The 24,847-nt window shown below is 39.9% G+C and overlaps 1 protein-coding gene across 1 annotated transcript in view; it reads left to right on the plus strand.

The window, feature by feature from the left end:
* grb10b (growth factor receptor-bound protein 10b) overlaps positions 1 to 24,847 on the plus strand; it is a 125,877-nt gene that overhangs the window by 53,910 nt on the left and 47,120 nt on the right. Inside the window, exons 4-5 of the mRNA XM_037676404.1 lie at positions 8,480 to 8,753; positions 13,088 to 13,232. Of these exons, the coding sequence (XP_037532332.1) occupies positions 8,480 to 8,753; positions 13,088 to 13,232 (419 nt within the window). The remainder of the gene's footprint in view (positions 1 to 8,479; positions 8,754 to 13,087; positions 13,233 to 24,847) is intronic.

Raw genomic sequence — 24,847 nt, forward strand, 5'->3', positions numbered from 1 at the left:
GTCACCAGAGGTATTGTGCTCACCAGAACCAAGCCACGCTTTACTGTACATGTTGTGGCACAGCTCCCACTCATCCCTTTGAACAGAAACCCCTCTGCTGGGCTTGTATTCAGCGACGTTGATCCCCCTTCCTTTGATGTACAGTAAATGTATACCCCTTACATTACCCTTTTCTACTGGAAAGACACCCCCCTCTTTTTTGTTTTGAACTTGGCAGAGCAATTAAAAATGCTAAGACTATATTTTTGGGTTAAATTGAGCCATGCAGGTCTGCCATGAGTACAATGGTCTTGTTTTGACTCACTAATGAATAAAAAAAAAGACGTTCAAAACAGTCTCCATGCAGATTCTCACGATACTGTACTCGTTTAGCGTTTATCATTATTTTTGATTGGCTCAGACAAACAATAGAGGGAAGCTACGCTAACTGGTTGTAGATGTTCGGAGGAGGAGGGAGGGGCTAATCTTGTGAGAGGAGTTCAGAAGTAAATGGATTCCACTTCTGATGAAAGATATAAAGTAAACAAGAACACTAACGTCAGTGGTGTTTAATAAAAATAATAATAATAAAAAAGGTTTTATCTGTGGAAAATGCTTCTACACTGAAATAAAGAAAACTAAACTGTGGAAAAATAGTTTTTATGAAATGGAAACCTCAAAGAGAGTCTGGTCATTTTTATACACCGGTCGAAGGCGAACGCATTATGGTGTGTAGACTCTGTCTATAAACTTTCTCTTGTCCTGCCCATACAGTAACTTCTGATTAGCTCAAGATAATTTGACGAAGCTTCATACACATCATCTTTAGGCAGAGAGTTGTGTACACTTTTTCATCACCTCAGCTTCAAGGTCACAAATCAAGGTCTAAAGTTATACCAAATCTTTGCTTGTCCACACCATTGCTATAGATTTCTTTGTAATAGTTTTTCGATGAAACATTTTTCAGTCAGGTCATCTGGACAGCTTATTTTTTTGTGCTGAAATGTTTCGCCTTCGATCCGGAAGGCTTCATCAGTCAAGGAAACGCACAACACAAAACTGATTCTTCCCCCAACATTTTACTCCAAAGTGGAACAAACCAGTTTTGTTTGTGATAAGATGGTCTCTTTGGTACGCCCCCTCCTCCATTGTCGGCCCTCTTCCTTGTTGACAGTCGTGTCAAACTGGTTGAAAACAACAAAGTCCATGCATGAATTGTGGCACATGCACACTGCATGCGGCTGCATTCAAACGTTTTTCTGCACTACCAACAGTTATAATAAATGGCAGAGAGCAGAGTGTTTTTGTGCTACTCACTGTTTTTCAGCTTGTAGGAGCAAAACTAATAAAATCCATTATCCAAAGATACGTTAGTGTATTCACCTGTTCTGGATGTAACTGTTCTCAAGCGGATGCTGCATGCACAATGAATGCAGCAGCCGAACCTGGCATCAGGGTTGCCAGATAAATTTAAAATGTCTATTTACCCCCTCCTTTTCTGTACGCATGTTCAACAAACACAACACACACCTCATCTTAGAATGTCTTTACTCGGCACATTTGACAGTTCAGGTCAAAATACTATCATTTTAAAGTAACGGTACATAATTTCTTATCTGACAAACTAACTGACATGGAAACTACTGCGTTTTCATGTAAACTCGCTCATTTTATGTTTATTATCCCCAATAAACATTGAAAAAACACTGTTTTCAGAGGTTGTTCTTGTGTAAATGGGGCCTTATATTTATTGTATTATATTTATTAGGTAGATCACTTTGACTTGGTTGTATTAAAAGTAGCTCACATGCTGAAAAAGTCTGGGTGGCTTCATTCGAGCTAATTCAATGTTCTTTCAAAGCAGTAGACGATTTATGAGAGAGTTCTCTTAAAAACTTGAAAAAAACAAAAAAAAAAACAAGCTCTTGTTTGGTTCGCCATTAGCATAGCCTGGACAAAGAACTTTACCCTTTACTCCATGTTCTATAACTGGTGCCACGGCTCATAATGTAATGACTACTAATAACTGTCTAACACAAATTCCCTTCAGAGATGACCAGAAAGTCTTTTTAACATAAAACATGTTTAATTTATAAAAGTGAATGGTTAATATTTGCCTTTTGTATAAATCTCTTTGAAGAACATTAAATTAAATAAATAAATTTTCATTCTGACAAATTCATAACTATACTTTATGGATCTCATAGGAAAACTCAGTGTCTCAAATTATTTTAGTCTTGTTTGGAGTCTCAAGGCCACACCAGAAATACTACAGCTAGCTGCTGCTGCTGTTTATCTTTGCAAATACCATAAACTCCATAACTACTAGGAATGTGCGATATGGCATAAAATTCATATCACGATATGTATTGTGAAGGGTGGCGATAACGATATATATCGCAATATGTTTTTGGTATAAAACTTACTAAAAAAAAAGCATAGTGTCCTTTTGCCATCATATATTTTGAATTAAGAAAATTCCACTACTAGGTCCAGAGAGTTTTTAAATAATAAACAAATCAAGTATTAGGCTTCTTTCTTGTAGTGCAAAACAGTGCAAAAGATATCAAATGTAGTTTTAGCCAAATGTTTTAAACAAAAAAAAAGTTAACTCTTAACAGTTTCCACAGTTTCCAGTCTTATTTAAGAAATGAACAGCAACAGAGCAGCAACTGAAAACACTTCACCCTCCAACCCTCTAGTGGGCGCCTCCTGCTTTAAGGACAGATGACACAAAATGACTCTGTGGCTTTGACCAGAGGGTCTCGCAGTAAAATCACACAACACAGCGTTCTTTTCACAGATCAGAGAGCAGGTTTCTCTAAAGCTGACCAACGCTTACTTTAACCGTCAATGAAAAAAAAACAACTTTCGACGGAACACAGCGTTTTGCGCATGCGTCCGAATACGGCAACACTACGGCAAGCCGGCCATAGTTAGCTTGTAGCTTCGCTACTTCGTTAATCAGGTCTCTCTTGTAAATGAGTCCTCGAGGCTCAATGGGATTTACCTGCCTAAATAAAGGTTGAATGAACTTAGCTCTCGAAGAAAAGACTTTAACACCACTTACGCACAGTTTTCAACTAAAAAAAACAACAACGATTAAACTGACAATTCTGATTTTACTTCAGACACAGCATTACTGTGGTTAGCCGGTAGAAGACAGATCTATATCGTAGGCTAAATTTATATCGTTTCTACCGTGTACTGTATATATCGCGCATTCTTAAAAACTACCATGTAATACAAAATAGACGGCAATATAAAGGAACTGTTATTAAATGTATTTTAAAATGTCAAAAGACCATTTTGTCTCTGCTTTGCTCAGACTAATTGTTAACTTGTCAACCCAAAACAAAATTAACTTTTATTTTTTACAAAATGAAGTCATTAAGGAGCAATCTGCAGCCTCTCCACAAAACCTGACTTTTAACAGGTCTGACCCAACGACCCGTTTACTGGTTTAATCCAGCAAGTGTTAATGCCTGTAAACAACCATTTTGATTTTCAGTAGATTTTCTTTGTTTAAGTGGATAAAAGTTCAACCAAATCTCTGCCATCAGGCAGATGTTTTTGTCTGCTGCTGCTCCGTCCTTGTTTGATCTGTTTTGTAAACTTTCCTTCCGGGTGCATGATGACGAAAAAGCCAAAGTTCGGCCACCTCTGACGTTCGTATTTCAGATGTTTTTGTTTCAGTTAAGTCTCTGTTTGTGTAGAGAAGGTTTTTATAGTATAAAGCAACGTCATCTGAATATTCTAAACTCATTCAGTTGAGATATTTTAAAGGATCTACCAGTAGTCATTGGAGCTGCTGTGGACATAAACACAGGTTATGTTAGGTTATGTTTTCTCCTGTTTCTGCTGAGGGCAACTGTGTTCTCTGGTCTTTTAAACTTGGTTAAAAAGATTGATATTAGGAGACCGCATCCTTTTTTGCCCTTCTGAAATCCCATGTGTGCCTCTGTCCTGGAGCTGCGGGCCTTCAGAGTCGTCAGTCTGTCCGGCTCACCTCTGGGAGTCTGACGCACACCTGGGTCTGACCAACTGTGACATGCATGGTGACTGCCGTCGTATGATTGATGATGACACACAAATATTGCATCCTTGTGTAAGAGTAAAGGTTGTTTCTTTGTCTGCGTGCAGCTCTGTTACACTCCCTCCAAAGGCCCAAGTAGGTTTTTTTTGTACTACTGAGCGGCTGATGCGTTCAAGGAAAAAGCCACTTTTGGCGTTTTGCCGACTGTGTGAATGCTGGTTTTCCAGGTTGTATTTTTTTTGTAATCGTACTTCTGAATGCATCCATTCATAAATGAAAATGTTAGCTCATTCAGGAAGTGGGTGCTGTGATTTTTTTTCTGTTGTAACTTTAAACTTTAAATACTTTAATTGGTGCATGTTTTGCCACAGAAAAACACTGAAATTTCTAAAGTTCCTAAACATTTTTCCTTTTTTAAAAATGTGTCAGCTGCTCGCTCTGTTTCTGTCTGCTACATGTTACTTTTTAGCTACTATTATGCTTCTTTTAGCTTTTATTGAGTTTTGCATCGTTTGATTGCAAAATATATTTTAGCAAGTGTTCTAATCTAAGAAAGATTTTCAGCTTCTTCAGCAAATTTCTGTGAAGTCCTTCAGCACGTTCTCACTGGGCTTTCACAGAAATGCAGTGTGAATTGCTGAAATGTGAATGTGCATATAACTTCCATCTTTCAGTTCTCAGTCTTGCCCCATCTCTACTGGTGTGCCCCAGGGATCTTTCCTCGGGGCCCCTCCTCTTCATCACACCTTCTTCTTCTAGTTCATATTTTCCATAAATTTTGTATCAACTTTATACTGTACTGTTAAAAAGATCTGTGATCTCAATGGGATTTGCCTGGTTAAATAAAGGTTAAATAAAGAAAAAAAAATACAGATGACACCCGGCTCTACTTTACCAAACCTAACTACCCTCCCACGCTCCTTCCTCACTGATTGCCTCAGTGAACTAAATCACTATTTTTCTTACAATTTTATCCAAGTAAACTGTGATAAAATGGAACTCATCCCTGTCTGTACCAAAAACACTCCTTCAAAATCTGAACATTATCTTCTCCAATTTAACAACTAACTCGATGGTTTCCCTGTCCCTTCAGGTCAAGAGTGTGGCTGTCATCCTCAACAGCTCGCTTTTCCCACCTTGTCTGCTTATTTCCACCTTCGTAATATTAACCGTCTCCATCCTCTCACCCTTCGCACTACTTCCTTCCTTGTCTACAGTCTTGTAACCTCTTGGATCAATGACTGCAGTTCCCTTCTTTTTGTACTCCCCATTAAATCCCTTCAGCAGCTACAGATGGTTCAGAACTCTGCAGCCTGTGTCATCATCCTTTCCATTTGAATCTTTGACTATATTGTATTTATTTTAACACTGTCATATCTGTTCTGCTCTGTTTGTTTTGTTGTTTTAGTTGTACAGTGTCCCATGTGTTCAGAAAAAGGTGCTTTTTAAATAAAATGTATTTTATTAGAAAATTAAATTTCTTTATTTTTGATTGTAGCTTCTGGTTTGCCTTCACAATATTTGGGTTTGATTTGGCCTTTTTATAATTGTTTATGTAGACTATTGATAATTTATCCCTTTCTTATGCTAGTTGTGTTATTGTTCTGTTTTTTCTGTCTTCAGCCTATCCCAGTACTCAGAGCACCATGAGTCTTGTATCCGGCTCTTTAGCTCTGGAAACTACCCATAAGTAGCTGCTCCGGCTTACCTGTCACTAATAATACCCAAAGATTAACCACTTGTGAGTCACATGCACCCGTGATGCTGTACTTCGCATGTTTTCAGTGAAAGCTTTTGAAGAATGACACTTAGATTTTAGCTGATTGCTGGAAACAGAACGAGGCTGTTATCATCCTGCTGGTACTGTTCCAACACACACAAGTTAACTTTTAGAAGGTGGTATTAGCGAAAAATTAAAAGGGGATTCCTCACCTCACTTGGTGGCTTACTTTGTCACCCTATTTTTTAAATTTATTTAATGTTAATGAAATCATAGTTCGTTCAATGACAGCTTTCTGCTGAGTTGTGGGATTTGTAGTTGCTTTAAAGCAGCATGACGTTTGCATCACCTCACATGATGCAGCTGTCAGCTGTCCTGCACCCTGAGCTGCAGCGATGCTGCTGCACATGAGCTGGGTGGCAAATGTTAGGAGGAGCCGCATCACACGATGTAGAGATTTCTAGATGCTAATGAGTGTAGCACTGATGTAAAGTTAATGTTGCTTGGATGGATATTAATCGACCTTTCATAAAGTAATGATGGGATGAACGTCTACAGCTGAATATGTATTGGAGTCGCCCTGATTCACGATGTCTGTCACAACCTTAGAAAACTATAAAACGGCTATAACTGAGTCCGTTTTTACAGATATTGAGCTAAAATGTGATTATCTAGCAGTTGACAGTTGTTTACTCTGAGCGATAACTCATCTTGCAACTTCTCGAAGTGCGGAACAAAGTTGTGCACAATAAAAAAAAAAAAACTAAGTTTGCCAACAATTTCCTGCGGGATCAATAAAGTTCCATCTAATCTTGTCTCTTCTCAGGAAAAGATGGCTTTAGTCTAAAACTGGCATGAGCGGTAGCGGGTGATATGCATCCCTTCAAGGAACACTAGGCCTTTAAATTACTGATCTATTTCATGGACTTTTTCTCTATTCAGGGTAAATATTGTCTTCCTAATAATCTCCTGTTTTCTTCTGTTTAAAATCATGCAACGTTATGATATAATATTTCTTTATGTCCGTGTCAGACTGTTGGAGTTTGTCCCCTCCTAGTGGTGGGGACACTCTTGCACAGCAGTGTAGGTGTAAATCGTGAACTCAGCAGTTTGAATTAGTTCCAGTTCACATTGTCATTTAAAACGGAGCAAAATTAGGCGCCGAGAAATCACTTTTTGAATTCAAACCCATAAGGAGGGTTTCTGAAGTGTTGATTCCTCCTCTGGTAACAAGGTTTTGTCTCGATTTTAAAGCAGAATGGTTGAAACTCTAATCCTCCTCGTTAGCGCCGACTGTCCCAGTGGGGAGAGTTCAGGAGTGCAACGGGCAGGTTAGTACCTGCTCCTGATACTCCTGCAGATTAGGCTCACTGGGCAGAACTGTGATAAGTCACGACGGGCTTTCTGATTCAGATGGCAGAGCTCGTTAACCATCAGGATGGGCACCCACCTTTACATATACAGGAAGTGCTTACCTGTTTTTATGCTTCAGAACTACCTGAAAGCAACAAACCTGTTTCCTGAGAAAATGCAGTGTGAATGCTTATTGCTGAATGATTTCTGCTGAAAGCTGCTGAAAATGTTTCATCGTCAAACTGTTAATGTGAGCTGAATTCGAACAGCTGACATTTACCAAATGCAGGAAAATAAAAATGGAAAGCATCAGAGAAACGGAAAAAATGTGTAGAAAATGCAGAACAGAGCAGAATTGCAGCTGAATAGGCAGAGATTGACTGAATAGATAAAAAAAAAAATCTGAAATTGGCAAATCAAATGGCTAAAAAGGCTAAAATAAAAAAGCTGAAAAAGCTGAAAGTAGCATAAAACAATTACTTTTTTTAGAAAGAAGCACAAAAGTGGAAATTAGCAAATAAATAAATGAATAAATAAATGCAGAAGGAAGGCCTAAGATTGAAAGAAAAAAAAAAAGACTAAAATAAGCTGAAAAAGAAGAAAAAAGCTGCAATAAACAGAGAGAAGCTGAAAGGAGCTGATTCAGATCAAAAGCTGTAATGAACAGTCTTTAAAGCTTTTAAAGAGTTTGAAGGATGCGAAGAGAGCTCCATTAGTTTTCAATGACAAAAACATGGTCGACTATGGTAAATATTTCAAAAAGTTAAAATTGCACAAATACCAAAAGTCAGAGCAGGAATGTCCTGAATGAGCCGAACATTTTGATTTATGAACTACTGAAATGGAACAAAAACTGAGGAATGACTTGCGTACTGAGGAGAACTGGATCTGAATGGAGTGAATGATTTATAAACATTCTCACAATAACGCTCTATCGCCCACCACTGGAGGTGAAGGGGTGATAATGTAGCGCGTGTTTGTTTGTAGCATTAGCAAAATATATCATGATCCACTGGATGGGTTTCTAAGAAACTCAGACTGTAATCACTGGATCTTCATCTAACACACGTTAACATTTCAAATCAACCTAATTCAAGATGGCCGCAGAACTAAGGGACCTTATCCAACACAAACATGTCTTCTTTATCTCCTTCTGTTTTACAGATAAGGAGCTAAAGTTCGATGTATTCGTAGCTGAAAGTCTTCAACAGTATCACATCTTGTGATGTTTGATGTCATTTATGAAGTTTGACCAGAATAACTTTGTCTCATTCTTCCTCAGCATGATTTGGTGTTTAAACAGTTAAGAAGGCTTCATCATGTCTTCTCCTCAGAAACGTTGCCATGTTTCACCTTCACCTGTCGTGATCGGTTTCTCTTTCGCCCATCAGAGGATGACGTGGACTTGGAGGCCCTGGTGAATGATATGAACTCGTCGCTGGAGAGCGTGTACTCGTCCGGCAGTGGTCCGCAGACAGAGTCCACCCCGCTGCTGCACAACGGCCAGAACTCCTGCTCACATCACCATCACACACAGAGCAACCAGCCCCGGCAGCTTCACACCGCACAGGTCTCCCCCGAGCCACCGCCTTCCTCCTCGCCAACCGCCGAGCCACCCCACACCGGCCTCCGACGCTCACAGCCCATGCACATCCTCGCCGTCAGGTTAGTGTTTGACGTAAACTGAAGTTTTCTCAAGTTTCCACTTTGCATCTTTTTCAGCAATAACCACCTTCAGCTCTCTTACTAGATGTTTATCTTTAAGATGTATTTTGATCAAATGGTCCAGTGTTTATATAGTTTTAGATCAGACCATTTTGGTTCTCGTGATCTGAGAGCTATTTCAGAGCATTCTTGCATAACTCCCAGTGAACTTGTCATTAGCCTTAGGGTTAGTAAAAGTTTATTTCAGTTCCCTATTCCATAAGGTTCAATTGTCCCCCGTCACAAGAGCAAAGAGCGGGAATTAAAAATACCCTCCATCCATCCGTGCATATTGTGATCATAATAACTTGAAAAATAAGTGAGGTACCACCTTCCACTTTGGTGTGTGGCTACATGTAGCAGTACCAAATTTTATTTTTTTAAATTGGGTTGCCACGTCAAAATCCAAGATGGCCACCACCATATGGTATAGACATAAGGTCATTTTCCAGGTTGTCCAGCAACAACCGCTTGACAGAATCTGGTTGTCCACCAAAAATTTAGGTTGTCTGCAACTTTAACAATAAAGAAGGCAAAACGTCTAAAGAACAATGTTATTTAATCATTATATTTTCAAAGTTTACTACATACAAATACTCTCAGTCAGCCATCTTGTGGACTGCTCGAAATGTCCAGGCTCTTTCAGGAGCTTCTGCAGAGGAACTTCCTTGTTCTCCTCATCCTCTTCCTCCTCAACAGACTTTGCAAGAGAGACACACACACAGTGTGCTTAAGGTAGGGATTAAAGGAAAACAACTTTTTTGACTGAAATTGTTCCACACCTAGAGGTTACCCAAGCATACAGTATACTATGTACATGAACTTAGTTAAAATATAGCATTCTTGAATGAAGCGCCATCCAGACCAACATCATTCTGAAGGAAGAGACTGGTTTTAACACCTTTTATCTTGTTTACTTTTTTGTAATTTCAGTGTTTAATTGAAGGGTTGCCTGATATATTTTAAAAAGTCATAGCAGAGGAAGTCCTTTGCAGAGCATAAATTACAGTATCTTAAAATTATATTTTTAAGTTGACAGACCGACAGATTTCTCCCCTAAAATTATAATTTATCAAAAGGAATTGTATTTGCAGGCTTTCAGCTCATAGTCATTTAAAATTATTTATTTTTCATATTTGATGATTTATTAAAATTTATTTATCATAGTACAGTTACCGCTCAGTATGGTTCTTAATAGAGATGCACGATATTGGATTTTTGGCCGATATCTGATATGTTAAAACTTATTTGGCCGATAACCAATACCAATATTTTTTTCCTAGACCTACTTGCAGAGACTACATAGTTTTCTCTGCTGTGGGATTAAAATTCTACATTATTCTGCACGGTCTTTGTCAGTGTGGCCTGTTACCAAATGCAGATGCCAAAAAGGGGACTTAAAATGATGCAAGACTTCAACTTGGATTATGTTTAATGTCAAATTTATTCATGACATTTACTCTTTCTAACACAAGGACAACACTCGAACAGTGCAAATTTGTAAACTTTATATCTGTGAATTATTTTGATGGAATGGCTGATGTCCGATATTTAACTTTTATCGCCGATATTGGCTGATACTGATACACGATACCATGCTGATAATATCATGCATCCCTAGTTCTAAATAAAATGAAGTTTAGCTCATCCAAACAACAATAGCACCGTGTTGCTGTTAAAACACAATATAATTTGATTTTGCAGATATGTACGATAAACTATATAAATAACTGAAACTGGCTCTCACAGAGAGAACTTTGTGAGTTTTGGGGAAAAATCAAAGTTAAACAGAGACGCACATCTGTGCTATAATCTGGGACATATAAATATTCATCTTTTAGCGTTAATATTGTTTAATTATTAGAACTAAAGCAGCAGATGCAGCCTTTTCTCACTGTGAGAGTCGCTCAGGCTGAGCGCTCTCTCTCTCTCTGACCCAGAGTTTGGTCACGTGCACAGGTTGCGCCTATCAATAATGACGATGATGTCGAAGCTCCGAAAACATTAACATTTAATACAAAGTTAGACTTTGGATACAAAAGTACTGGAGAGGTTGGGGCTCGGTGCAGAAAGAGGGGGTGAAGTGATGGTGTATCAGTTCTGGTATTTCCCCCGGCTGCAGTGAATTGGTCATGTGCCAACCCAAACGTTTAATACGTAAACATTTAATAATTTTTCACGTCATCACCTTGGGTGAGGGTAGCAGTGTGTCCTCCTTGGAAAATAGTCCAGGAAACACTGACTGGTGCTCTCTCCTGCAGTCTGTGTCTAAGTTGGGAATGCTGGGATCACCCACCATATATCAGACAGCACGACCCGCCCTGCTTTGCTCTGATTGGGTCAAACTGTGGCTCTGGTTCTCTTTATTGGTTGAATGCACCGTCAATTTAATCCCTGTATCATTATTGGATTGGATGGCTTTAAAAACCCACAACAAGACATACATTTTTTTCCCCCCTTTAATTTTTAGACATTCAAAATTAGGGAAAACTATAATGGCGATGAAGAACTTTAATAAATCTATCATGGCGATGAAGAACTTTAGTCCATGTTTATTATACTTACTTGTCCACGGACAACTGAGTTGCGATCTGGTTCTAAGATGAAAATATGTTGTCTTAGAAAACCAGAAACTGTTTATGTTGACCCTGTAAACTTATTACCCCAAACATTTAAGGAAACTCTGCTTTCTAGTTTTTATATTGTTTAAAAGTATAGTTTATTCAAATGACTGGGGTGGCTGAAGAATAATCTGTGGTGGCTATGACCATCATTGGCCATTATACAGCAAGACGGTAATCTATAGCAATGGTCCATACAAGAAAGACTTTGTACAGTCTTTGACCTTGATTTGTGGCCCTGACCTTGAAGCTTGGGTGACAAAAAGTGTTTGGAACACTCCGTCTAGTGATAGTGCATAAGTGCATGAAGTTTGTGAAATTATATTATGTTAAGCGGATCAGAAGTTACAGTGTGGACAAGAGAAAACTTGTGTACAGATGGAGACTGTACCATAATGTGTGTACCTTTTGACGAGAGTATAATAAAAATGAGACAATCACAAGAATGGCAAAATAATCAAACTGCACCTGAGGGAAGGGAAACTGTATAAATGGATCCTCCATAGTAATGCAGAGACCTGACGTGTACAGAACCAACACATGATAAAAACTTCTGTGGCTTAAACTGTGTTCAACCTTCTACATCTTCTGCATATAAACTGATTCAGAGCTCAAACCTCCTCTCCACTTTAAAGGAAAAGAACCAGCCCCCCCCCACCACCACCCCCTACCCTCGTTATAATAGGCGATAACATTTCTTCTCTGCTTCTGGTGCGTAACCTGAGGATGACCCGTTCCTGCTTGTCACTCCCTCTTTGCCTCAGACTGCACCAGCAGGGGGAGAACGCAGAAAATCCTCATTTGTTTGAATTCTTCCTACTTGTGCAGATTCAGAAAGTTGCTAAGCTCTCTCTTTTCTCGCTCGCACACACAAACACTCGTTATAGCTCCATGAATACATTACACACAAACTGGTTCAAAGTGGAGCTGGTGCCAGCTCAAATTTTGTGCCTTCAGCCCATATGACAGAAGCAGAGGAGGAGTGATCAGGTAATGGAGTATTCTGTCTTATGAGTGTGTCTCTCTGTCAGACACACACACTCATACATATGTGGGCCCTGAAGTTCTTATTATACAGAACTGACCTCTGGATCACCCTGCTCTCTGGCTCATATGGGAGCACATCAAAAGGCCTGATCCCTTTTGAACTGACTGCTTCTACAGACAGAGGAGAAAAAAGAGGCTTTTATTTAGGTTTTTTTTTTTTATACTTCCAATCTGAAGTTTCACAAACTGACTTGCTCATTTTTAAAAAACATAATTCAGCCCATCTGTCAAATAATCATTGGAGACGTATGCATCTGTTTAAGCTAGAAACTACTTTAATGTGATGTCTTGATTTAGTATTGATGTGTGATAAATATTGCAGGAAATTATCCGGCAGGCCGCGGGAGTCTATAGTTTCCGCTCGCTTTGAGACTCTTCATTACGGTCAGATCAGACGGAAACAGGCATGAGCTCCAAACTGCAGCAGAGCTTTATTAATTCTAGCTCTCCAGCATTTATTTTTTACACGTTTCAGCAGTTTCGAGTTGGAAACTTTTTCTCCCTTTGCACTTTTTTTAAGAGGCTCCTCCAGGTCGTGTCTTTGATGTCTGTTTATTCTAATATAACGTAACACCACAAAGCATTCTGCGTACTGAACTGAACCTCACTGCTGGTTGTGTTGTGCAGGAGGTTGCAGGAAGAGGAGCAGCAGCTGAGGACGTCGTCTCTCCCGGCCATCCCCAACCCTTTCCCCGAGCTCTGCAGCCTAGCAAGCTCACCTGTCCTCATTCCTGGGTCTCTACCTCCAGGTGAAGCCCCTTCAGGCAAATATGTAAGTTCAACCGTACACAGACACTCAAGGGAAGTCCTGATTAAAGAGACGGCATTACTTAAAGGAAGGCATTTTACCTGTCACCTTTCATACCAGAGTTTTAAACTTTAAAGGCGTGATGATGAGAGGGGATGGATATATAGCAACTTTTGTGTTGGCAATGGTTGATTAGCCATGGTGGATATTTCAAATCAGGTTGACTCCATAAGTTAATGAGCTGTAGAGGTACACCCTTTGAGCACTTACTAGAAGCAAGTAATCAATAAATGTTCCTCTACAGCTAAGTAAAGAGTAAGGATTACTGTGCCACACTTTATTTAGATCTTTCCAACACTTTCGATACTGTAGATCATGACATCTTATGCCATACGCTCTCAGATATTGGTTTCTCAGATCACACTGTTTGTTGGTTTTCTAACTCTCAGATAGTCCTGCAACAACGACTCGATAAAATCGATGATTGAAAGTGTTGACAACAAATTTAGTTATCGATTCGTTGTCGCGCGATTAAGCATCTTTCACGGTGCTGCGGAGCCATTTTGTTCACGGGCAGTTCATTGTCAATGCTGACTGACTGAATAAAGTTAAAAAAAACAACAACTCTGCAGCGCGAGTTGAACAGAGCGAGGGGGGAGGCGGAAGCAAAGCAGAGGCTGTTTTCAAAAGAAATTAAATAAATTTTACAAATGACCGACGCAGCGAAAACTCTTCGACCCAAGTCCTACAAAGTGTGGGAGCACTTCACAAAGATAAAAACTGCGCAACATGCAGCTTTGAAAAGTGACAACACGACACGGGAGAACCACGGAGATAAACGTAAACATGTCGGAGTCACGAGGAGGAAGAAGGAGCTGCAGCTGATACAACCCATGTGTTGCAGGTGAGTCTCTACAATATCTACATTTGATCTGTTTCCAAATGAGAAAACGTAACGTCAGTCTCTCTGGAACCTGCTGCTGCTTGTTTGTTTGCTGATTAATGATGGTGATAGAGAGCGTGTGTTACTTTGTATTTAATTTAATTGGTACAGTCAGTGTTCAAATGTGATTTATAAATAAATCTAACACAAAGATAATAATTTAATGATTAAGCTTCAACTTTTAATTTGCTGGCAAAGTCTGAAGACACTGCAGGTATGGCAGGATGAATTGCATTTAAACAGGAATTAAAGTAATTTATTACATCTACTCAACTGTGTGTAATTAAGTATTTTATATACGTGTGTGTGTGTGTATTTAATTGCTCTTTTAGCTACTTTTGCCTGAACCTAATACTGTAAGTGAAACAAGGCATTTCTTGAGTTGCTGTAAATTATGCTATAATACATATTTACTGTCTCATTCCAGAAAACAACAACAACAAACAATGACCGTCTTCATGATGGACAGACATCATGGACACCACAGCAGCAGCTGTCTTCACTGAAAGCATCTTTAACATGATCGTCACTGACATGAGGTCTCTGTCGATGGTTGAAGACGAAGGCTTCACTACAATGATCCACGCTTTTAATCCAGGTTACAATAATCCACACTTTTAATCCAGGTTACACTCTTCCCTCAAGGACACATTTTACAAAGTAGCTACATATTGTGCAGGTATAAAGACACATTTGTATATATTTTGTGTACATTTATTTTTTTAAGCTATTTGACTAACTTTTATTTTTTTATTATTCAATATTTTACTAACAGAATAGTCAAATAGCAACCTGTTTTTTTGTGTGAATTGCTGTCAGTCAAATGTTCAATTTTGGAATAAAGGGGTGGAAATTAAAACTTTTTTTGTTTGTTTGTTTTGCCGATTCATCGATTAATGGAAAAAATAATAGGCCGATGAATTGTTTATTGAAATAATCGTTAGTTGCAGCCCTACTCTCAGATCAGAAGCATAGTGTGCAACACAATGGTACTTTATCTAGCTATTTAATGGTCACTAATGGTGTGCCACAAGGCTCAGTTTTAGGACTCCCTCTTTTTACACTTTATATAAGTAATATAGGTCAAAACATTCTTGATACCTCTTTGTATCTCTATGCTGATACATTTGTTTATCGTCGAGCTAACCCGGTTACCAAGGTTTTCCAGCTTGACATCATTCAGGTTTCTTTTTCAGAATCAGATCTTGTTTAACTCTGAATGCTAGGAAACACCTTGTAGCAGCCACTTCTTTTTGAAACTAGCTATTGATTATGGTGACATAGTTTACATGAATGCCCCTGCCAGCTCCTTGCAAATGTTGGATGCTGCCTACCAGGGGGCACTAAGGTTCATAACTGGTTGTAACTATCATACCCATCACTGCACCCTGTACTCATTGGTCAGTTGATCATCATTATCCAAACGTAGGCTCTCATACTGGTTCATCTTCATCTATAAATCACTTCTTGGTCTGCTGCCTTCTTATATCTCCTCCCACATGTCATGTTGTCAATGCAGTTACAGCGTGCGCTCTCAGGCCTTCATTACCTGCAGCGTTCCCTCATTACTTGCTCTGCTCCCGTAACCTGGTTAGGATTATTGGCGTACCACTTGTTTTCCCTAGCTGCATTAGATAAAAAGGCAGGTGTTATAAAGCTGCTCGTTGTGAAAGACATTCAGAATGCTGTCCATCTTTTCAAATAGCACATCCCAGTTTAGTGTTCATTTGTGTTGTTTGCAGCTTTATCCATGAAAAAAGGAATCGGTGGCGAAGCACAATGTTTCAGCTGGTGTTCACCTAACGCTTGTACCCACACACGTGACTGCAGTTCTGTTAGCCAGTCTGTTCCTGGAAGTCAGAATCCCTTCATCCTTGCTCCTAATGGTCTTCACATAGAGGCAGCCAAGCCTAGTTACAGCTACACACCAGTTTACAGTAATCCCAGGGTTGACAGTTTCTCATAAGCATTTCCATTCTTCCCCTCTGGCTATGATCTGGGGCTTTTCATGCACTGCAGTTCCAGTTAAATCAGGATTCTCAAGCCAAAACACAAACCTGACTTTAATATGGCTCTTCCCTCTCATAAGTCTTCTTTTAAATCACTTGATGGAGTCATAAATCTGTGGGTTTAGATTTGAATTAACTGCATTAATAAATAGTTTAAGTAGGAACATGGTTTGTGAGGTTACATTTTCCCGGGCTTGACTGGGAAAGTTTTTTTTTAATGTTTTCTCTGTGTACAGGAATCAGTTCAGTTTAAAGCTACACCATAAACTCAACAGCTTATGTTGTTCTGGTAAATAGGCCAAAGTTTATTCTAATGCAAAGTGGATTGAGTTGCATTTAATTACCTGCTGAGGCATAATTTTAACTGAATAAGTGAGTCAGGCCCATCTCGTAAAGAGCTTGCAGTGAGTTTATTGTAGTTTGTGTGATCTGCTCAGGATTGGGAAAGATGTAATAATGATGTAAATTCTCAAATGATTTGCTTTAGATGATTTAGATGTTGCCTGAACTTAAAGGAATAGCTCTGTGGAAGTGTTGTCAGTGTCTTACCTGCAGTTGAAGTCACTCAGGGCATCATCCGTTTGGAAATAACAGGCTGACGTTTTCTCAGAGGAGTCAATCGTATGGCTAAACCAAAGTGGATTTGTTTTCGTCAGTTTTATATTACACCGGTTTTTTCCAAGAAGTCTGAGGTTCTTTACAGTGAAGACTGAGTTGACCATGGTTATTTATAAATATTGACAAATTGTGAAATGAAATGTATTATGTGCAACCTAGCTGAAAGCCTTTCTGATGCTAATGAAGTGTAAAAAACATTGTTTTAAAATGGTTCAAATGAACACTATTTTATTGACTGTAAACTTTCGTACTCTTCCATCACACACTGTCTCTCGTCGTGGGCGAAGAGGTTGAATTGGAAATACCCTCTGCCTGTCTGTGCACGTTGTGAGCCTGTTAACCTGTAAAATAAACGAGGTACTCACTTCCATTTTGGTGTGTGGCTGTATCAGGGTGTAAGAAAGATTACTTTCAAAAATTGGGTTATCACGTTAAAATTCAAGATGGCCACCGCCATATATATGGTATATGTAAACCAACCACTCTTATCTTTTGAGAAAACTGTTTTCTAGTTTTTATATAGTTAAAAGTACAGTTTCTTGAAATGATTGTTGTGGCCCAGATTAATATAGTGTGGCCAAAGCCACCATTGGCCGCCCCCTGGCTCCACCATTGCACCTGGTGGTAGATAAAGCCACTGTCTCTCACTTAGCTGCATCTGTTAGGAAATAGTTGGTGACTCTGTTAGTGTTTCACATGGATCACTACTGATAATGAACCACAGTCGACCCGGTCTTCAGTGTAAATAATGGAAGAACTGTATTAAAAGGTCTTTTTCTTTAATCATACCTTGATAATAAAGTTTTTATGCACGTGATATGCCAGATGTCATGTAGTTTGTTAGTACTCAGAGTATGTGTTGGGGATCAGTCTCAGCTACCACCACACCACATTTTGACTCAGTATCTGTCAGTTAGAAACAGTTACAGCCATTTTTGTTTGTGGCAGCCGTCTTGAATCAAGTTGGCTCAAGAGTACAGGAGCAGCCAATGAGTTTCATTAAAATCTGTCCAGTGCTTTGTGAGATTTTTTTGCTAACAGAACAGATGAACATGCACGCACAGATGCAAGTTTTGCATTTGCACCGAACAGCTTGACATTTTCTGAGGGATTTGTAATACAGGTAAGATGTTGACTACAGATGATAATAATCTAAAAAAAAACATGATTTCAAAAACTTCAAACTTCCCTTTTAAGTGTGTCTCTTTGCACAATTTAAAAAAAATCAAATACATTTTGTGAGACTGTCCATTATGTAACTTTGTTAGTTTGTCAGTCACCATGTTGACTTCCAGCATTTGTTGAAACCCTGCTTGGAACGTATAAAAACCTGCAACACAACGATAATGGAAACGTTTTTTCTAACAGATTAAATATCCAAGCTGCTTCAGAGAAACAAGGCAGCGAAGACCATGGAAAATGTAATTTCTTGTTTGTGTTTACAGCACATACACAGTGTGCTTGTGCTGTAAACTTGTGTTCAGCATCAATCCATGCATCCATCCATCCGTCGGTACGGGTGTTGGATGCTGTGTTTACCCTCCTCTGTCTTTGGGAGCTCTGCAGACTGTTTACAGCATTGGCAGTGTCTCCGGCTGTTCAGGACAATGGAAAGTATGGCTCATTGTAGCTGCTCCCCAGTGGAAATTCAATTCAGCACCTTTTCTCCCAGGCAGCCTTCTCATCACACATGTTCTGCGTTTCGAGGCGTTTCATCTGGTTTGGGTTTGACAGGTTTGATTAGGAGAAGGTAAATTATTACGCTCCCTCTCCAGGACCTTTGACCTTAATCACCAAAACCACGTGTGCTCTATTTTATGCCACCCTTCCGCCCCCTCTGCTTATCTCGTGCTTTTGCCTCGACTATGTCCTCCCCCCTCACCGCCCTCCACGGCCAAACAGTTTTTGAGTTTGTCTGTTGAGGTTTACTGGTTTTTCCAACCTCCCGGCGCTTTCTGACAGACTTTCATGCTTGTCTCTCCGTGCTTTTCCCCGCCTCATTCCTCTGCCTCTCTGAAGGAGACGCGAGGTTGTAGTGCGGGGCTGTCACTAAGCATTGGGCAAGCTGTTTGATGTGATCATATGATTCGCAGTTACCCACCCCCACCCACCGCTGTCCACCTCCATTTGTCAAATCCCAGCCTTCCTCTCTCCGCCTCATCTCTTCAGCTGAAAATTCTCCAAGGACGACGCCTCAACAGAGACTAGAAAATAAAGGAAAACTTTAAATCTGAGGTGAACATGATCAAACCTGGGCAGTGTTTAGAGGAGTTGTGGGTCTGTAAACGTAGACCAGATAAACATGTGACTGTCTGAATATGCTGGTTAGCTGGACATCTACAATATATTTAAGAACAGCTGCTTCCTTTAAAAAGCTCTTACAACAGTCAGCTGTGTGTTAAACTGCACCAATGGACACATTTTAAAGTACAGTTCCTATCCCTGCTAGGCATCTTTACTCTGACATCAGGTTGGCTTTGTAGGACTCTATAATGCTCTGCAGTTGGGGATGAAATATATAAAAAAAATTGAATTCAACAAATATTACCTGAGTATCTGTTTTCATTTTCAGTGTAGGTTCTTGTTCTTCTGTCCGCAACAGTGTATAAAGAGTGGTACTGTAAAGAGTAGCTTCATGTGCTTTTTGTTGATATTCCTGCATCTAAATTGCTCCAAGTTTGATCTGATTTAATATACTTGAACTAATTTACTACAACTCACCTGGAAAAAGGTATGCTCCTTCTAGGTTGCTGATGAGTTGGAGTTCATGTATCTCAGTGTCTTGTCCACGAGTGATGGTAGGATGAAGCTGGAAATGAGATCTTGTCTGCAGTCATGAGGGTGTTGCTCCAGTTTGCCATGGTGAAGACAGATTTGGGATCTTAATTTACTGGTCCACTCTGTTCCAACCCACATCTTTGATCTACAAGTGTGAATTATGACCAAAATAACAAAATCCTAGATACAGGCTGATAAACTGAGGATCTTCAGTAGGGTGTCCAGTAAGGAGCTCATCCAGGGGGAGCTCGAAGTAGAACTGCTGCTCCTTCACATCAAAAGGAGTCAGCTGAGGTGGTTAGGGTCTCTGATTAAGATGTCTCCTACGTGCCTCTTTGAAGGTATCAAGGCACGTCCCACTGGGAGGAGACCTCGGGGCAGACCCAGGTTTCACTGGAGGGATTATTGGCACTTTGCCACTGTCTCAACTCTCATTGGTTACGTCCCACACCACACCAGTTAAGGGCCTGCTCACTGCCAGTACCCTCCCCCACTCAACCTGGTTTATGAGACCATCCTGTTCGTGGTTCCAAGTAAATTGCTCTAAGGTGATGATTTTGACTTAAGCTGACAGCAGCTGTTGATTGGCCAGTGGAGCTACATCACTGGATGACCTGCTCAGCAAAACTGGAAACTACATCTGAACCTCCACTTCCTCATCGTGTTGACAAACGATGCTACAAGACATTAGTGCATTTACAGAGAGATACAGGAGATTATGGTACAGCATGGCTACACCCAGACTTATAAGCAGTGCCAAGATAAGCTAAAGAAATTGAAATCCCATTATAAGGCAATTAAGGACCACAATGGATAGTGACACAAACACAATGACATGTTACGATCCCGCCCACCTTTCACTGATGATCCCACTCACAGAGCAGGGAAACGAGTGACAGTGGCAAATCACCTGCACCTGCGAAGAACAGATAAGAAGAGAGTCGAGTCGCACTTATCAATGGCAAAGCAGCTTATATGTCTTCTCTGGCTTCTCCCTGAACCTGTTGCATCAACGGCTTGACCACAGACAAAAAATTTATTCTGTTAAATGTCATGATCACTTTCCTCCTTCTCTCATCTAAATAAAATACAATTTCTAATATGCAAAGGCAATTTGTTCCACATTTTTGGCCCCACCACCCCAAAAGCCCAGGCCCCTCTGAACGTACACCTGGTTTTTGGTACTGTCAGGAGCAGCTGATCAGCAGACCTGGGAGATTGGGCAGGTAGGTAAGCATGTAGTGGCTCAGAAAGGAAAGGAGAGGCAAGACCATTTAAAGAGTTAAAAACAAATAAGAGTTTTTAAATGGATTGGCAGCCAATGAACACAATGAGCCACAAGGATCTTTTGTGATCACGTTGTGCTCAGAATATGTTATGGATGACTCTCAGCTACTACCACACCAACGTTTAGCTCAAAATTTGTGTAAATATCTTAAATATAATAATTTTGCTTGTGTTTTTTAGATCTGTAAGCTGTAATGGTCATCTTGAATGAGGTTTATTCCAAAAATTAACCATTTGTATAAAGTACATAAATAAATGTAGTAGTTAATTATTATAAATTATTTTGCTAACAGACAAGCAAACATGCACAAATGCAGACGCAGGTTGCTAGCCTCCATGAAAGACAGACTATAAAAATCTTTGTTTCTAACATTTTTTTTGTTATTGTGTGTTCTTTGTGTTTTTGCTCTTCTTTAGTCCTTATTAATCCATATTAACAGTTTTTATCCCATTACTGTAGTTCTGTCAAAAGTCATGTCATAGCCGTCATAGCAAAGAAGAAGCAATATTTAGCGCATTGCATGTCTGTTTGAGATTTTTGCTTAACAAAATAAAAATCAAATATAGCACACAGTACCAGACAGTTTGAAAAGTTGGGTCGGCTCTTCTTGCAAATAAGCTGTCGGTCCTCAATAGAAACACAGTGATGAGATTAGATAATGTGGCTAAAAACTAAAAACTTCTTCTGCTGTTCACGCCATAAACAAATCAGCTGGCTTCTGTTTACTGTCCCATCACAACGTTTAGCTCGTGCAAAGTTGAAAATATGATGTGTATAAATAAATCGCACAGTCATCAGCAAATGCAGGAGTGAGGAGAATCGGGGTCTAAAATGTTTCAGCTTTCTAATGTGATTAAAAATGTTGATTTAAAATTGCGAGCAGTGCAGAAGTATTTATTAATGTTTACACAAAGATTTTCTTGCACTGTATCTGTATCTTTAACTTTTCTTTTTGCCTTCATCTAAAATTAAGGAGCTAAAATAAGTTCCAGATGCTCGTACGTCTTTGCATGTGCGCTGCTATAATTAGAACAGCTGTTCGTTCAGTGGTTCAATATGTTAACCATACGAGAGGACCAGCTTGCTGTAGTTTCTTTGTATCTATGACTGATGCTGCCCTACATGTTTTTCCTGAAGGGATCATTAACATTTGCCCCAGTGATTGTGGTGCTGATTGTGTTTTCATCTCAGTTGATGTTTTCTCGGCTCTCGTGCTTATTGCCTGTAATGGAGTCGGTCAGACCTCAAAGCTATGACAGCTTCTCATCAAAAACACATTTAGTGAATGCTGAATGCTGCAGTGGAGTTTCATATGAGTGATGAGCTCAAGATGCCAGGAAGAACTCACTTCTGGAACACTTGGGATTGATTCAAACAGGTCTTTCTGGGTGGAGTTTACATGTTCTCCCTGTGTACATGTGGGTTTTCTCTGGGTTCTCCAATTTCCTCCCATTGACTAAAAACATGTATGTTAGGCTAACTGGTATCTAAATTATCCATAGCTGTGAGTTGGTGTGGATCGTTGTCCGTCTCATGCATCTTTAAATGTCCCAGTGATGGGGTGGACACCTGTCCAGGGTGTTCCCTGCCTCACTTATTGATAAACGCCAGCTCCCTACACACCATAAAAGAAAAACCAGTTAAAATAAATGGTCACAGTGGTGCAGGAACATATTTGACGTTGTTCAGTTGAGAAAACAACCACAGACACTGGGTCATGTAAAAATGTAGAGGTTTAATAAGTTAATTTAGCATCATTTCACACCATTAAGCATTTTTGGGGGAAATATTTTTTTATAAGCCAGAAAAACAATAAAAAAAGTTATTGCAATATCTAGGATGACACCCTGACATATAGCACTTTACAACTATTTGACAATGACTAAATCCTGGATTACTGTCTTAGATTATTTGAAGATTTTAGGATATTGCTTACACATATAGTTTCCTCAACTGATTGGGGTGGCCCTAGGGGTGCTCAAAGTTTAATCTTTGGTATCAAGGGTCACCATTAATTAATTATTCATCTTCTCCACAGTGTAACTCCTACCCATTTGAATATTTTACACAAAAAGCACAAAAAGGTTTACTTACATTCTCTGTTCAATTCCAGTCCTGAAAAACACTCATCTCCAAAACTACAAACATTTACTATTCAAATCCCTCAGTGACGGAGGACCTTGGTGTACCGCTTGTTTTGTAGTAAAGACCATAAACGAACACAGTGCTGTGAATTGGGTAGCACTGATGCTTGGCAAGAAATTCACCATAGCTAGTAGCCAGTAAGCCCCTGAACACAACAAACATTTAGGGTGCATTCACATCAGCCCTGTTTAGTCCACTTTAATCAAACTCTAGCTCGTTTTCCTAGAAAGTCCGGTTCGTTTGGGGAGGTGTGAACGCGCCATCGAACTCTGTCACAGAACAAAAAGGCGAACTCTGGCCCGGGCTAAAACCTAGGTCTCGGTCCGGTAAAAGAGAACTCCAGCGCGGTTCGAGTACAGTGTGAATGTAAACAGACCGGGCCCCGCTCCACAAGCAAGAAGTGGAGTACAATGCAGGGCAAAGAAACACGCATTTCTCTGACCTTATATGGAGCCGTCAGCTGCCTTGTGTGAAAAACAATATTCTCCATGGTCTTCTGCTTCATCTTCTGCTCATGCTGAGTCCATCTTTGAAAAATGACAAAATACAACTCCTAAAACTGCTAAAACTTGATGCCACTCCGTTTTTGTTTTTATTTCCAGAAGAAGTAGTCTTCAGAGGTTTTTGTGTTGTTTCTTTCAGTAGTTCTTGGTGCAGCGCCCCCACAGGCGAGTGGGGGAACAGGTTGGTTCAACAGATTGACTCGACTGCACAGTGCAGTGTGAACGCAAACGCACCAGCTCAAATGTAAACAAAATGTTATGAATATTGGTCCCGAACCACACCGAGTCTACCGGACTATCAGGTGTGAAAACGACCTTACACACGCAACTATTTAAACTCATTTTATTTGCTAAGAAGAAATCAACAGCACTTGGAAGCAGCAGGAGACATCTGACATGTAAATGGTGGGTGAGGATTCATTACTTTCTGCAGCAGTGAAACATGGTGTTCTGTGGCTGCAGTCTTTCTGCAAGGTGGTAAAGTTCTGTGTCAAAGGGCACATTTTTCCTTCGTTAAAGAATGGAATGCTGTCAGTGCCCAAACCATTGGCCTCCATGTGTGAGAACATCTGTGTCCATGTGCACGAGTGCACTTTTAAAAACTAGCACTCGAGGCAGTTCTGTTTCGTGTCTTTTTTTGCATTCATTTGCTTAATGTCTGCACGCTTGTCTTTTTACGAGCAGGGCATCGTTAGCATGTGCCTCTGTGAGTGTTTGATGGTATGTTTATGTTCCATGTTGCAGAGCTGATGGGTTCTGTGAGCTGCTCCGTGCACAGATCAGAGGTGACGCAGTGCCAGAAATTGCTGGCTCACTGATCCTGCAGCCGTCCCACTTTAGAACAGATCTTAAAGTGAAACACAAAACACACACAAACAGGCACTTGTGTAATGTAATCACAGCTAGTCCAGTTTGTTTTCGGTACACATCTGAGATTTGTGGTTCATATGTCTCTTCAGCTGTCTGTTTATTTGTCCCCCATCGCAGAGCGAGGAGGGGGATATGGAAATATTATCCGTTCGTCCTTCCGTTTATGCATGTTGTGAGCATAACTAGAAAAAAATGAAACGTGCCGACTTCCATTTTGATGTGTGGATATGTCTAGGTGTAAGTAAGGTCACCATCGAAAACTGGTATTTATGTACCAGTTTGTGTGTGTGTGTGTGTGTGTGTGTATGTGAGGAATCAGCCCAGAACTACACGGGAGGAGCTGGTCAATGACCTGAAGAGAGCTGGCACCACTGTTTCCAAGGTTACTGTACACTAAGACGTCATAGTTTAAAATCATGCATGGCACGGAAGGTTCCCCTGCTTAAATCAGCACACGTCCAGGCCCGTCTTAAGTTTGACCATGA

This window comes from Nematolebias whitei, chromosome 5 (genome assembly GCF_014905685.2).
Source record: "Nematolebias whitei isolate Nwh7 chromosome 5, NemWhi1, whole genome shotgun sequence".
Lineage (NCBI taxonomy): Eukaryota > Metazoa > Chordata > Actinopteri > Cyprinodontiformes > Rivulidae > Nematolebias > Nematolebias whitei.